The sequence below is a fragment of the Macaca mulatta genome, chromosome 10 (genome assembly GCF_049350105.2).
Source record: "Macaca mulatta isolate MMU2019108-1 chromosome 10, T2T-MMU8v2.0, whole genome shotgun sequence".
NCBI classification, from domain to species: Eukaryota; Metazoa; Chordata; class Mammalia; order Primates; family Cercopithecidae; genus Macaca; species Macaca mulatta.
Genome location: NC_133415.1, coordinates 18,487,047 through 18,502,392, shown reverse-complemented (window position 1 = coordinate 18,502,392; position 15,346 = coordinate 18,487,047). Strand labels below are relative to the sequence as shown.

Below are 15,346 nucleotides of genomic sequence, written 5' to 3'. Positions count from 1 at the left end.
TGAGAACAGACTAATACACCTACTACGTGGTCACCTTTGGAGACATGCACATGCAACCCTGTTCTCCATCCCAAAGGCCATGCACGTGTCCACTGTCAGACATTTCTGGTTCCCATCCATGTATTCCTCTGCTCTGGATGCAATGCTTCCATCTCCATGTTTGGGCTTACCCCCTGATCTGCAATTTCTTTTTTTTGAGACAGAGTCTCGCTGTCTCCCGGGCTGGAGTGCAGTGGCGCAATCTCGGCTCACTGCAAGCTCTGCCTCCCGGGTTCACACCATTCTCCTGCCTCAGCCTCCCCAGTAGCTGGGACTACAAGCGCCCACCACCATGCCTGGCTAATTTTTTGTATTTTTAGTAGAGACGGGGTTTCACCATGTTAGCCAGGATGGTCTCGATCTCCTGACCTCATGATCCGCCCGCCTCGGCCTCCCAAAATGCTGGGATTACAGGCGTGAGCCACCGCACCCGGCCTGAACTGCAATTTCTATGTCTCCAGCTAGACTGATAACATTTATCACCTCTGAGTACCTAACAGCTGGGATAGAGACTTACTCTCCAAATGCAGCTCCACATAAGCAGGAGCCTGTTCCCCACTATACCCATGCATCTCAGCCATGCCTGGCACTGAATCAGTGCTCAGTAAACTACCTGGTGAATCACTGCTACAGTGATCTTGACACAGGTGTCAGGTCTCTGCCACTGGGGAACTTACCAGCTAGGGGGCACTGCCTGAGAAGAGGCTGGCAGCGGTCACTTCTGCCCACCTTTGGTGTTCAGAAGACAGGCTCTGGAGCCAGACTGCCAGTATCTGGAAGAGCTGAGATGTACACTCAGGCACTCTGATCCCAAGGGTCTGGGATAAGGACTGTGGACTTGTATTGCTTTCTTTTATCCTCATAAGCTCATTTTATGGAAGGAGGGTGGCTGAGGCTGACAGGATAATCTGGCAAGTACCACCAGATGTATTTCAGATTTTAAAAGTTTTCCATTTTTAGGAAGGTAATATGGTGAATATACCATATTTTATACAACACTTCTAGCAGGCTCTGAACTATGCTCCATATCAAACACATTCAGATGCTTGCAGCAAATCATATGAACAAACACACTTAGTATAATTACAGCCTCACTTTCCTGCAGATTAGGCTTTGCTACCAAAAGAATTGCAAAATATTTTCTAGTTTCCAGAGTGTGTTGGATTTGGGATTTGCAGGCGAGAGACTGTGGACCCGTAAATATAAAGCTGTTAGAAGAGAAAGTGGCACTGAGTAGGTGCTGTGGGCCTAGCATGCAGCAGCCACTTGGTACATGTTAGTTTCCTTCTCTCCAGCCAGGCTCTGATAGCACCTGAGCCTCTCATAGCACTCCCCTTCTATTTCCCCAAGAGATGAGATAATCCCCACTCCTCTCTTGCCCCAGAAGGCAGTAGAACTTGCAAATTCCTGCTTACCAGTCTGTATGGGCATCATCGATCACCAACAGGATCCTGGGTCTTTGAACAATGGGCGTGGAGGGACCTGGAGGCTCCATCAGTCCTGAGGTGGCCTGAGGGGCCTGCTTCATGGCACTGGAGAGGGAGCTAAAAAGGCTGGATCCTGGAGAGGAGAAGGAGGCAGCCAGGGGCTGGGGGTGCCTCCTCTCCATGGCCGGGGAAGCAGGTGAGCTGGTGGAGCTATCTGGGCGCTGCAGGTCCGTCATATAGCCATTAGGCAGGTTGGTCACGAAGCTGCTGTCAGAGAGACGTCGCCGGAGGAAATTCATGGCTGTGGATGGATGGAGATGACTGGCTCCTACCCGGACGTGTGTAGGTGAGGCCCAGAGGACAGGCTGCTGCCAGGTACAGGGAGTGGTAGGACTTCCGCCAGAAGAGCCAGGGGGATTTTGCACAACCAGCAGTCAGCTTTAGCTGCCTTTGTTTACCTGCTGGAAATAAGCCAACAAATACATAAGTGGAAACGACCTCCACCCCCTTAAAAGCAAACAGATACAGCACTTTCCTGCCCCACTGCAGGTGGCAGTGTAAATTAGGACATCCTTCTGGAAAGGAATTTGGCTACATGTATTAGGAGGATAGCTTTTTAGCCTACAGTTTCCATTTTCTGGAATTACATTGCAAAGAAAGATTCTAAGTTACAGAAAAAGCTTCATGCACAAATATGTTAATCACAGGTTATTTACACTAGCAAAATACTGGGAAGTATCTCAACATTCAACCACAGTTTAACGAATAAGTCAACTACAGCACAGTTACTCAATGAACCTTTTGTGGCTATTTTTAAAGGTGTCTTGAAGGAGGGATTTTGGTAACAGAAACAATTTCATGTTTTAATGACAAATTTAAAAGATAATGATTCAAAATTATAGGAACCAAATGACTAAAAAGATGTACAAGTTGAAAGAACAAAACTTTGGAAATAAAAGAAATCAAAGTGTTAACAGTGATTATATTTTGGTAATCCAAGTACATGCCTTTTTTTCTTTTTCTTTCCACTTACTTATATTTTTCAAATTTTTTAGAATGCTTATTATTATGGACTGGCCTGCCCCCCACCTCACCAAACTTATATGTTGAAGATAATGCTGAATATGATGCTTTGGAATTGAGCCCTTTGGGAGGTAATTATGGTTAGTGGGGTCATTAGGGTGTGCCCCACGCAATGGAAGCACAGCCCTTATAAGAAAGGATGCCAGAGAGCTTGCTTTCCCTGCACTATGTGAAAGCGAAGGTAAAAGGCAGCCATCTGCAAACTAGGAGAGGGCCCTCACCAGAACCAGGCAGAGCTGACACCCTGACCTTGGACTTCCCAGCCTCCAGAACTGTGAGAAATAAGTATCTGTTGTTTAACCCACCCAGCCTATGGTATTTTGTTATGTCAGCAGAAGCAGATAATATACACATCCATTGCTTTTCTAAACAGAATAACATAAGTGAAAAACAACCCACACTGTTCATTTGAGATCAAAACATCCCACTGAGAACAATGAGTATTTAAACCATTAGACTTTATATTTTTTGTTAAGATTATTATATACATTTTTTTTTTTGAAACAGGGTCTCACTTTGTCACCCATGCTGGAGTGCAGCGGCAATGATCTTGGTTCACTGCAACCTCTACCTCCCAGATTCGAGAGATTCTCCTGCCTCAGCCTCCCAAGCAGCTGGGATTACACGCACCTACCACCACACCCAGCTAATTATTGTATTTTTAGTAGAGATGAGGTTTCATCATGTTGGCCAGGCTGGTCTCAAACTCCTGGCCTCAAGTAATCTGCCTGCTTTGGCCTCCCAAAGTGCTGGGATCACAAGCGTGAGTCACTGTGCCCAGCCAGTATTTTTATTGTAGTAAAATTTACTTAAGATTGAAATGCACAGTTCTTAGGTATATACTTCTTTGAGTTTTGATAAATATATATACTGGTATAATGTTTATTATATTTCTATTACCTCAGAAAGTTCTTTTGTGCCCCTTGTAGTCCATCCATACCCCCAATAGGCAAACTCTTCTGATGCATGTCACCATTTATTAATTTTATCTGTTCTTGAGCTTCATATAAATGTAATCAAATATATTATGCTTTTGTTAATAACTGCTTCCCTCAATGGTTCTTAGATGCAATATGTTGTATAGCAGTCATTCTATTTTTAAAATCGCTGAATATCATTCTAATGGATGGATAAACCACAAATTGCTACTCTGTTCTCCTGTTGATGAAAATTTGAGGTCAGGCATGGTGGCTCACACCTGGAATCCCAGAACTTTGGGAAGCTTCAGCAGATCACCTGAAGCCAGGAGTTTGAGACCAGCCTGGCCAACATGGCAAAACCCCCTCTCTACTAAAAATAAAAATAATTTAAAAAAAAAAAAAAAAGGCTGGGTGTGGTGGTGTGCACCTGTACGCCCAGCTACTTGGGAGGCTGAGGCATGAGAATCGCTCGTACCCAGGAGGTGGAGGTTGCAGTGAGCCAAAATTACGCCACTGCACTCCAGCCTGGGTGACAGAGTGAGACTTTGTCTCAAAAAAAAAAAAAAAAAAAAAGAGAGAGAGAGAAAAGAAAAAGAAAGGAAAAAGAAAAGAAAAATAAAATTTGAAATGTTTCCAGTTTTCAGGAATTATGAATAAATTGCTGCAAGAAATTTTTATTTAAGTCTTTTTGTGGAGATAGATAGATGATGAATGGATGGATGGATAGACAGATTGAGAAGTAGATCTTTTCTTTGAGGAAATACCCAGGAGTTAATTTGTTGGGTCACGGGGTAAGTGTATGTCTAACTTAATAAGAAACTGTCAAAAAGTTTCCCATAGTGGTTGTTTGATTTTGCACACTCCATTTGAGAATTCCCGTTCCTCCACATCCTTTCTCACATTTGGTTGTTGTCTTTTTCATCTTACCCATTCTAGTGGGTGTAGCACAGTACCTTATTGTGTTTTAAATTTATTTTGTCTGATATTTAATGAGACTGAACAAGTTTCACAGGTTTACTGGCCAGTGACATATCTTCTTTTGTGGAGTATCTATTCAAATCTTTGGCCCACTTCTAAAAGGCAAGTTGTTTATCTTTTTTTGATTTGTAGGAGTTCTTTATATATTCTAGATACAAGTCCTTTGCCAGACACGTACATTCTAAACATCTTCTACCATTCTGTGGCTTGCTACTTCATTTCCTTCATGAGCAGAAGTATGGCAGAATAAAACAACTCTTAAAAAAGTGAATTATTTGAGATAAAAGCATCCCAATAAGAAAAAAAATCATACCATAGGATGAGATCACACTGGTATTGGGAATACTTTACATATTCTTTCATATATATGTATCTAAACACACACATATATATATGTATGTAATATAAATATATATACATATATAAAGTCTATTATACATATCTGCAGATGTTTTGATAAACAGAAACTTTTATTTTTATTATTTTTATTTTTATTTTTTTGTTTCAGATGGAGTTTTGCTCTTGTTGCCCAGGCTGGAGTGCAATGGCACGATCTCAGCTCACCACAAACTCTGTCTCCTGGGTTCAAGCGATTCTCCTGCCTCAGCCTCCCGAGTAGCTGGCATTACAGGCATGCACCACCAGACCTGGCTACTTTTGTATTTTTAGTAGAGATGGGGTTTCTCCATGTTGGTCAGACTGGTTGCGAACTCCCAACCTCAGTTGATCCGCCCACCTCGGCCTCCCAAAGTGCTGGGATTACAGGCATGAGTCACTGTGCCCGGTCAGAAACTTTTATTTTTATGAACCCGAATTTATCAAATTTTTCATTTATGGTGTTCCTGTATCTGTTCTTAAAAATCTCTGCCAGGCCGGGTGTGGGGGCTCACACCTGTAATCCCAGCACTTTGGGAGGCTGAAGTGGATGGATCACCTGAGGTCGGGTGTTTAAGACCAGACTGACCAACATGGCGAAACCCATCTCTACTAAAAATACAAAATTAGCCAGGCATGGTGGCGCATGCCTGTAATCCCAGCTACTTGGGAGGCTGAGACAGGAGAATCACTTGAACCCAGGAGGTGCAGGTTGCAGTGAGCCAGGGTCGTGCCATTGCACTCCAGCCTGGACATGAGCGAAACTCCATCTCAAAAAACGATAGAAAAAAAATCTGCCTACCCCAAGATCACAGTCATACCGTTCTGTAACGTCTTATAGAAGCTTTATAGTTCTACCTTTTCTATTGAGGTCGGGGATCCATCTAAACTTGATTTTTGAGTGATATGAAGTAGAGTATGAAGTTCCTTTTCACCCCCGTTCATTTATCCAGGTTGCCAGCACCATTTATGAAAGTATTTTTCTCCCATTGAATTGCTTTGGTGGCCTTGTTGGCACCAATTGGCTGTACATGTGTGGGTCTACTTCTGGACTGTTTAATACACTCCATTGATCTATTCTTATATTTATTGATTGCTATGGCTTTCCAGAAAGTTTTAAAATCAGGTAAAGTGAGTCCTCCCACCTAAATTTTCTGTCTTAAGATTGTCTTAAGTATCTTAGGTCTTATTTTCATATGCATTTTAAAATCAACTTTTATGAAAAAGTCTGTTGGAATATTGTTCAAGATTGCACAGACTGAGCAGAATTGTCACTGAACAATATTGGTTTTTCTGCTTTATGAACACAGTGGACCACTATATTCAGAAAGTTTTTCGTGATTTTCAATATAGAGATCTTGCATACACTTTGCTAAATTTATTCCTATTTTGTTTGGGGGTTTTTTGCATGTTTTTAAAATGACACTGTTTTCTAAGTTTCACTTTCCATTTGTTTGCTGCCAGTATATTATTTTCAATATATCGACATGCTAAATTCAAGTGTTGTTGCTACTAGTTGTTTATAGATTCCTTAATACTTTCTACTTAAATAATCACGTAATCTACAAAGCGAGATATCTTTACTTCTTTCTTTCCAATCTAAATGACTTTTACTAATTTCCCTTATCTGATTGTCCTAGCTAGGGCCTCCAATATTGAACAGAAATCATGAAAACACACACCTTACTTTGTTCCTAATCTTAGGGGAAAAACACTCAGTATCTCATCATTAATGTGGTGTTAACTGTAGGTTTTTTGGTAAATTACTAGATTCAGGCAGTTCCCTTTATTATTATTTGGATGAGAGTTCTTATCATGAATGGGAGTTGAATTTGCCAAGTGATTTACTAAATGTATTGAGAGGATTATGTGTTTTTGAAACCATTTATTTGCTTAACAATGTGGTAAATTACATTGATTGATTTTTAAATGTTAAACCAAACTTGCATTCCTGGGATAAATCCCACTTGATGATAGTGTATTACCCTTTTTATATACTGGTGGATTCAATCTGTTAACATTTTGCTATTTTTTTGTCTATGTTCATGACAAAAACATTGGTCTGTAGTTTTATTTTTTGGCAATGTCTTTGCTAGGTTTTGGTATCAGTGTAATGTTAACCTCACAAAATAGATTGGGAAATAGTCCCTCCTTTTCTATTTTCTGAAAGAGTCTGTGTAATATTGTGGGTTTTTTTCTTAAATTATTGGCAGAATTCAACAGTGAAACCATCTGGGGTTGGTTTTTCTTTGTGGGAAAGTTTTTAATGATGAATTGAATCTCCTTTATAAAGCTATTCATCTTTTGTTTTTCTTTTTATCTCAATTTTGACAATATGGGATTTCGAGCATTTTGTCCATTTCATCTTGGTTGTGATACTTACTGGCAATAAAGTTGTTCATAATATATCCTTTCTGTAGGATCTTATGATTCCTCCTGATATTCCTGATATTGGTAATTTGCTTTTTCTCTCTTTTTGACTGATCCATGTTGCTAAGAATTTATAAATTGTATTACTCTTTCAGGGCACCAACTTGCAGCCTTTTCAACTTCTCCATTGTTTGTTTTCCATTTCACTTATTTCTGTTTTTTATTACTTACTTTCTTCTCCTTACTTTTGGTTTAAGTTTAATTTGCTGTTCTGTTTTCTAGAGTCTTGAGCTGGGAACACAGATCATTAATTTTAAACCCTTTTTTCCACCAATAAAAGTATTTAAAGCAATGTGCTTCCTTCCCAGAAATTCTCACATGTTGAATTTTCATTATCATTCATTTCACATTATTCTGTATATCCCTTATAATTTTCTGACCCATGTATTACTAAAACATGCATTTAATTTTCAGATTTCAGTGCTTTTTAATTATTGTCGTGTTAATGCTTTTAATATAAATCATTTGTGATTCATGAACATAGTCTATAAGGTTTTAAATATTTGCCATTCATTAAGATTAATTTTGCCGGGTCCGGTCGGTGGCTCACGCCTGTAATCCTAGCACTTTGGGAGGCTGAGCGGGCGGATCACGAAGTCAGGAGATCAAGACCACCCTGGCTAACACAGTGAAGCCCCGTCTCTACTAAAAATACAAAAATATTAGCCAGGCATGGTGGCGGGCGCCTGTAGTCCCAGTTACTGGGGAGGCTGAGGCAGGAGAATGGTGTGAACCTGAGAAGCAGAGCTTGCAGTGAGCCAACAGTGCGCCACTGCACTCCAGGATAGGGGACAGAGCGAGACTCCGTCTCAAAAAAAAAAAAAAAAAAAAAAGATTAATTGTATGGTTCAATATAGTCTATCTTGATGAATGTTCCAGATGCACTTGGAAAGAACACGTATTTTGCGGTTGTTGGGTGTAATGCTCTGCAAATATTACTTAGATTGTTTTCAAGTCCAATTCCCCAGGTAGCTGACAGTCCCTTGGTCACTTGCAAGCAGGAAGTTTATTAGGCAGTGCTTCCATCCATGCTCAACAACTGTGGGCAGGAATGAAAAGCAGATGTGGGCTGAGAGACAGATAGACCCACCAAAGGTTCAACAGAAGCGTCAGTTGATCCTAGTGGGCACATGGACCTGGGGCATCTCTTTCGATGTCCTCATTTTCCAGCCACTCTGTAAGCTTATACTCTGACCACTGATTTGTCAAACCAGCAAAGCTGCAGTTCTCCACTTTAGTTCCAGCTGCTCCATGCCAAGTGGCCTGGGAAGAGCCACCTAAATGTATATTTCACTAAGTGGGTGTGGTTTCCTTCCCTCAAGGGTCAAATCCTGTCCACATCCTATTTTTTTGTTTTTCTCCAGCAACCTCAAATCGTTTGAAATATTTTGTCCAAAGTTCATCATTATCATCTGTGAGAGGTTTAGTCCAACACAGGCTACGGAATCATTACTGGAACTGAGCCTCTTACATTTTTCAAATACCAGACAGAAAAGTTAACAAAATGTTAGGGTTGACGGGATCTTCAGCGTTTATTTAACAATTCTTTCTTCAGGAACTCTGGTCAACCTTTCATTGGTAGGAATTCCCTGATTTTGAAAACAATCACCTCTTGTAATCTTTTAACCTACTCCAATGTTAGTCAAAGGCTTCTCGGGTAACTGCTGCCCACTAGGGGCCCCAGTAGAACTTATAGGCTGGCAAAGGAAGGCCAATCGTGAACATGCAAACAAACATTTATGGTTTGGGGTAAGTGCACATAAGGAATACACAGAGTGTGGTCATCAAAATTCACCTGGGGCAGGACTTCTGCAGAGAGGAAGGTTAGGGAAGACCTCTCTGAGAAGGTTACTTTTAAAAATTTCACTTTAAATTGACAAGCAATAATTATATATATTTCTGTAATGTTTTGCTATGTTTACATTGTGGAATGATTAAGTCAAGCTAATCAACAAATCTATCATCTCACATACTTATCATTTTCTGTGGAAAAAAACATTTAAAATCTACTCTTTTAGCAATTTTGAAATATACAATGCATTATTTACAATGCATTATTTACAACGCATTATTCTGTGCAAAAGATCACAAGAGCTCATCTCTCATAACTGAAACTTTGTACTCTCTGACCGACATGTCCCCTTTCCCCATTCAGCCCCCTCTCCAGCCTTAGGCAACCACTATTCTACTCTCAACTTCTATGAGTTTAATGGTTTTAGATACCACTTACAAGTGAGATCATGTGGTATTTGTCTTTTTGTCCCTGGCTTATCTCACGCAGCATAATGTTCTTCAAGTTCACCCATGTTGTAGCAAGTAACAGAATTTTCCCCTCCTTTTTTTGTGTGTTTGAGATAGGGTATCACTCTGTTGCCCAGGCTGCAGTGCAGTGGTGCGATCATAGCTCACTGCAACCTCAACCTCCCATGATTAAATGACCCTCCCACCTCAGCTTCCAGGGTAGCTGCGACTACAGACGTGTACTAAGATAACCAGCTAGTTTAAAAAAAAAAAAAAAGAATTCGGGGAGGGGGAGGTGCTATGTTGCCTAGGCTGGTCTCGAGCTCCTGGCCTCAAGCAATTCTCCTGCTTTGAACCCCAAAGTGCTGGGATTACAGGCATAAGCCACTGGGCCCTAGCTTCCCCCTCCTTTTAAGGCTGAATAGTATTCCATGGCGTGTATATATACCACATTTACTTTATCCATTCATCTGATGATGGGCACCTAGTCTGGTTCCATATCTTTGCTACTGGGTATAATGCTGCAATGAATATGGAAGTGCAGATATCTCTGATATATTGATTTCAATTTATTTGAATACATACCTGGAAGTGGGATGGCTGGATCACATGGTAGTTCTATTTTTAGTTTTCTGAGGACCTTCCATACCATTTTCCGTAATGGCCATATTAAATTTACATTCCCGCCAGACGCGGTGGCTCACGCCTGTAATCCCAGCACTTTTTTTACGGGGTGGCTCACGCCTGTAATCCCAGCACTTTAGGAGGCCGAGGTGGGCGGATCACCTGAGGGCCGGAGTTCCAGAGCAGCCTGACCAACATGGAGAAACTCCGTCTCTACTAAAAATATAAAATTAGCCAGGCGTGGTGGCACGTGCCTGTAGTCCCAGCGACTCGGGAGGCTGAGGCAGGAGAATCGCTTGAACCCAGGAGGCGGAGGTTGCAGTGAGCTGAGACCGCACCACTGCACTCCAGCCTGGGTAAGAAGAGCGTAACTCCGTCTCAAAAACGCCAGCTTCGCAGTCCACGGACAGAGTCATAGAAACGGTCGAGGCTTTTACGGCTCCGGGCTCCGGCGTGCCGGAAAGTGCGTGAGTGCCGCCGCCGCCGAGTTTTGTTCCGTTTCCGGGATCCTGGGGTCTGGAGGCAAAGTACGTTATGCATAAAGGTGGATAATTTACATGATAAATGAAAATGGCCAACTCTTTCAGAGGAGAAGTATTAAATCTTTATAAAAATCTGCTGTATCTTGATGAAACCCTGTCTCCACTAAAAATACAAAAAAAATTAGCCGGGCCTGCTGGTGGGCGCCTGTACTCCGAGCTACTCGGGAGGCTGAAGCAGGAGAGTGGCGTGAACCCGGGAGGCGGAGGTTGCAGTGAGCTGAGATGGCGCCGCTACACTCCAGCCTGGGCGCAGAGCAAGACGCTCTCTCAAAAAAAAAAAAAAAAAAAAAAAAAAAAAAAGGCCAGGCGAGGTAGCTCAAGCCTGTAATCCCAGCACTTTGGGAGGCCGAGACGGGCGGATCACGAGGTCAGGAGATCGAGACCATCCTGGCTAACACGGTGAAACCCCGTCTCTACTAAAATATACAAAAAACTAGCCGGGCAAGGTGGCGGGCGCCTGGAGTCCCAGCTACTCGGGAGGCTGAGGCAGGAGAATGGCGTAAACCCGGGAGGCGGAGCTTGCAGTGAGCCGAGATCCGGCCACTGCCCTCCAGCCTGGGCGACAGAGGGAGACTCCGTCTCAAAAAAAAAAAAAAAAAATCTGCTGTATCTTGGATGAGACTATCCAAAAGGACCATGCGATTTTTAAAGGCGTTTGAAGAACATTTTCCTTGAAAACAAAGACATGAAGAATCCAGAGAAGAGCAAAGAACTTACTGCACAGGGCGAATTGGTAATGAAAGCTAGAAGCCTTAGACTTCATTAGGAAATACAAAGCTATGAAACAACGCTATTATTCAGATACCAACAAAACTAATTGATCATTACTACTTTAATGTAGCTGACAACCAGGGCCAGCTGTTTATTATACCAGATATTGTAAAATAATTCTAACTTAAAATGGGAAGATATACATGTTGTGTAAATAAATCCTTGAGCTGCCCTGCTGAACTAAATAGGTTTCAACTTCTGTTCTTACTGAGAGATTTATCAGCAACTTTGTGCTCAATTTTTATACAAAGATAGCAATTTAGCTATACTACCGATTATAAATTAATGAGCATCCAATTTTGAATGAAAATATAATACATTTAATCCTATAACTTAATAGGACTTAGCCAATTATTTTTAGCTTATTTCTCCATTTTACTGACAAGAGAATGCCATTTACTAAACATTTAATAGGCAAAATAATTTCTTACATACTTCTTTCTTTGAACTTTTGAAATTAATCCCTTATTTTTTCCCCCAATTTGGTACATTAACAGCACATATTCAAGGTTCACTATAAAACAAGCAGTTCCTGGTAATGATTTAAATGTAGTTATAGAAATAATAATATGTATGGAGTCATTACTGCTGAGCTTGAAATAGCCTGCTGGTGACAGGCATTACACACATAACCATTCAATTATTTCCATTATTAATGTTGCTGCTGCTACCTTTGGTCCTGAAACCAAGTCTCCTATTGCGTATTAATTAACTTCTTTGATAAAAGGAAGTAAATAATGTTATTCTATTATTTTATCCTAAAGACAAAAAAATTTACATTCCCACCCATGGTGCACAAGTTTTCCCTTTTCTTTACGCTGTCTCCAACACTTGTATCTAACATCTTTCTGATAATAGCCATTCTGCCAGGTGTGAGGTGAGTTCTCATTATGGTTTTAATTTGCTTTTCCCTGATGATTAGTAATAATGAGCATTTTTTTATGTATCTGTTAGCCACTTGTATGTCTTCTTTTGAGAAATGTCTATTTGGTTTCCTTGCCCATTTTTTGACTGGGTTATTTGTTTTCTTGTTATAGAGTTGTTTGAATTCCTTATATATTTTGGATATTAGCCCCTTATCAGATGTATGGTTTGCAAATGTTTTCTCCCAGTCTCTGGGTTGCATCTTTATTTATTGCTGCTTTGCTGTGCGGAAACTTTTTAGTTTGATGCAATTCCACTTGTTTATTTTTGCTTTTGTTGCCTGTGCTTTTGGAAACACTTGGACAATGTCCAAGAAATAATTGCCCAGACCAATGTCATGGAACTTTCCCCCTTTGTTTTCTTTTAGTAGTTTTATAGTTTCAGGTATTATATTTAAGTCTTTATCCATTTTGAGTTGATTTTTTTTGTATGATGTGAGATAAGGGTCCAACTTCACTCTGCCTATGGATATTCAATTTTCCCAACATCACTTATGAAGAGACTGTCTTGTCTCCATTGCGTGTTCTTGTCACCTTAGTCACCTTAGTCAAATTTCAATTGAGTTTATTTCAATTGAGTGTGTGAGTTTATTTCTGGGATCTCTTTGCTGTTCTATCAGTCATTGTGTCCTTGTCAGTACCATGTTGTTTTGATTACTATAGCTTTGTAATAGATTTCAAGTGCCTCCAGCTTTCTTCTTTTTTCTCAAGATTGCTTTGACTATTCAGATTCTTTTGTGGTTCTATACAAATTTTAGGATTTTTTTTATTTCCATGAAAAGTAACATTGGAATTTTGATAGGGATTGCATTGAATCTGCAGATCATTTTGGGTAGTACGGACATATAATTCTTCCAATCCATGAACACGGGATACCTTTCCATTTATTTGTGTCACTTACAATTTCTTTCACCAATGTTTTGTAGTTTCCAGTATGAAGATCTTTCACCTCCTTGGTAAAATTTACTCCTAAGCATTTCATTTTTTGGTGCTATTGTGAGTGAAATTGATTTCTTAAGTTCCTTAGCAGTTAGTTTGTTGTTAGTGTAAAAAAATGCTACTGATTTTTGCATGTTGATTTCGTCCCCTGCAACTTCACTGAATTCGTTTATTGGTTCTAACAGGTTTTTTTGTAGACTCTTTAGGATTTTCTATATTTAAGATCATGTCATCAGCAAACAGAGACAATTTTACTTCTTTCAGGAGTGATCTTTAGGCTGAAACATAAAGGATGGGGAGAGAGAGGTATATAAGCAAAGGCACTAAGGTAGGAAAAAGCAAGGCACATTTGAAGAACAGAAGGATGGCCAGCTCCATCAGGAAGTTAGAACAAGATTCTTGTAAGAGAATGTTTAGAAAAGCAGAGAGGGGTCAGATCATGAAGGGCCATGTTGAAAACAATTTTGATTTGAAGCCAATTGTGAAAGTAAGCCATTGGAGGGTTAGAGACAAGAGGGATATCTGGTCTACCTGGCCACTGTGTAGAAATAGACCTAGAGGATGTGTCTATGAAAGGAGCCAGACAGGTTAGAAGGCCGTTGTAGTCATTTTGGTCCACAGGTGTGAAAGTGGGGAGCTGGGTTATGTAATTTTCAAGGTCTTTTCCTCTTGAATCATTAGGATAGGACACAAGATATCACTTCAATGCCAAACTTAATCTGATGGCAAGACAAGGTGCGGATGAGAGGGATTCTGGTGAAGGTCTAGGAAAAGATGGGCAGGAAGACAGGCTGGGATAGAACCCAGTAGGCCTGCTGGGTACCCAGCCCCGTGCTGCCCTAGCACTAGCCACTAGAGGGCAGGAGTGACCATACCAGACAGAAAAAAAGACTTTATAAGGCAACTTTGCAAGCTTACTTCTTGGAGGCTGTGACATGAAGGAAAACTTCATTAGGAAAGGTTAAAGAAAGTATGAAAGACTTTCCATACTTGGTGGTGAAGCCAGAGCCAGAAGTAAGGTGAAAATCGTAAGGACAGGTTTTGCATCAAAGCAGGAGGAATGAGAGCTGCCCCACAGTGGCAACAGCTACTTTGAGAAGAGATGAGCCACTGATCAGCCTGGACAGGAGAGTGGACATGTCTGCCTGGGTGCCTCATCGACACCCCAAACTTGTTTCCTTGCTCACCCTCAGATGAGTTTATGCAGCTGAGTTCCCCATTTCTGGAACCCTGTGAACCCAAGTCTCACACTTTGCTCCTCCTTAATTAATCCTGCCTTAACCCTGGTGAGTTTCAGCCACTCAGTCTCCAAGTCCTGTCATCTCTGTCTCCACAAACATCTTCAGCATCATCCCCTCCTTTCCATCATTCCTACCATAGACTTGGTTCACATGCTGCTAAAGCTCTCTCTCCCCTTGCCTATTACAACAGCCTCCTAATCAGCTCCCTCCCTCTAAGCTCATTCATTCAGTCAACTTTCCACAGAGCAGAGAGAAGAGAGCTTTCCAAACTACAGCCCTAACCAGAGGAAGCCTCCTCATGACTTTCCACATATCCCTAGGATAAAGGACACACCCTAACCCAGAAAGACCTTAATCATTGCCACAAAGTTTTCCTTGCTACTTTGGTCATGCAAGATGAAACTCTTCTAATGAGTCATGCTCTTCCAATAGTCCATATCCTTTGTATATACTTTCCCCTCTGCCTGGAATACTGCATCTTGTTTCCTTTTTCCTTCACTGTCTAGATACCTAGAGAGGCCATGAAACCTGTAGCTGGGAACACAGGTTTCAAAGGCAGACAGACTCTGGTTCCAATCCCAGCTCTGCCACTTACTCATGTAATATCTGTGAGAGTTTGGAGTGGCTTATTCAACCTCTGTGCCTCAGTTTCCTCATCTATAAAACAGGAATAACAAATAATGGCTACTTTACAAATTGATGTGAACACTGAACGAGATGCTGTCCCTGATTCCCCCTGTCCCCGATTCCCCCTGTCCCCCATGTAAACACAACACGGCTCATAAATTCTCCACTCGATGAGAGCTAAAACTA

The 15,346-nt window shown here is 41.1% G+C and overlaps 1 protein-coding gene and 1 pseudogene across 4 annotated transcripts in view; one reads left to right on the top strand and one right to left on the bottom strand.

Annotated features, from left to right (window-relative positions):
- Positions 1-15,346, bottom strand: part of SYN3 (synapsin III) — a 553,834-nt gene that overhangs the window by 499,674 nt on the left and 38,814 nt on the right. For all 4 annotated transcript variants that reach the window (XM_028827102.2, XM_015149984.3, XM_015149988.3 and 1 more), the window contains 1 exon segment: positions 1,455-1,927. In XM_028827102.2, coding sequence (XP_028682935.1) covers positions 1,455-1,765 — 311 coding nt within the window. In that variant the 5' untranslated portion in view covers positions 1,766-1,927.
- Positions 10,550-11,480, top strand: LOC144331778 (electron transfer flavoprotein regulatory factor 1-like; annotated as a pseudogene).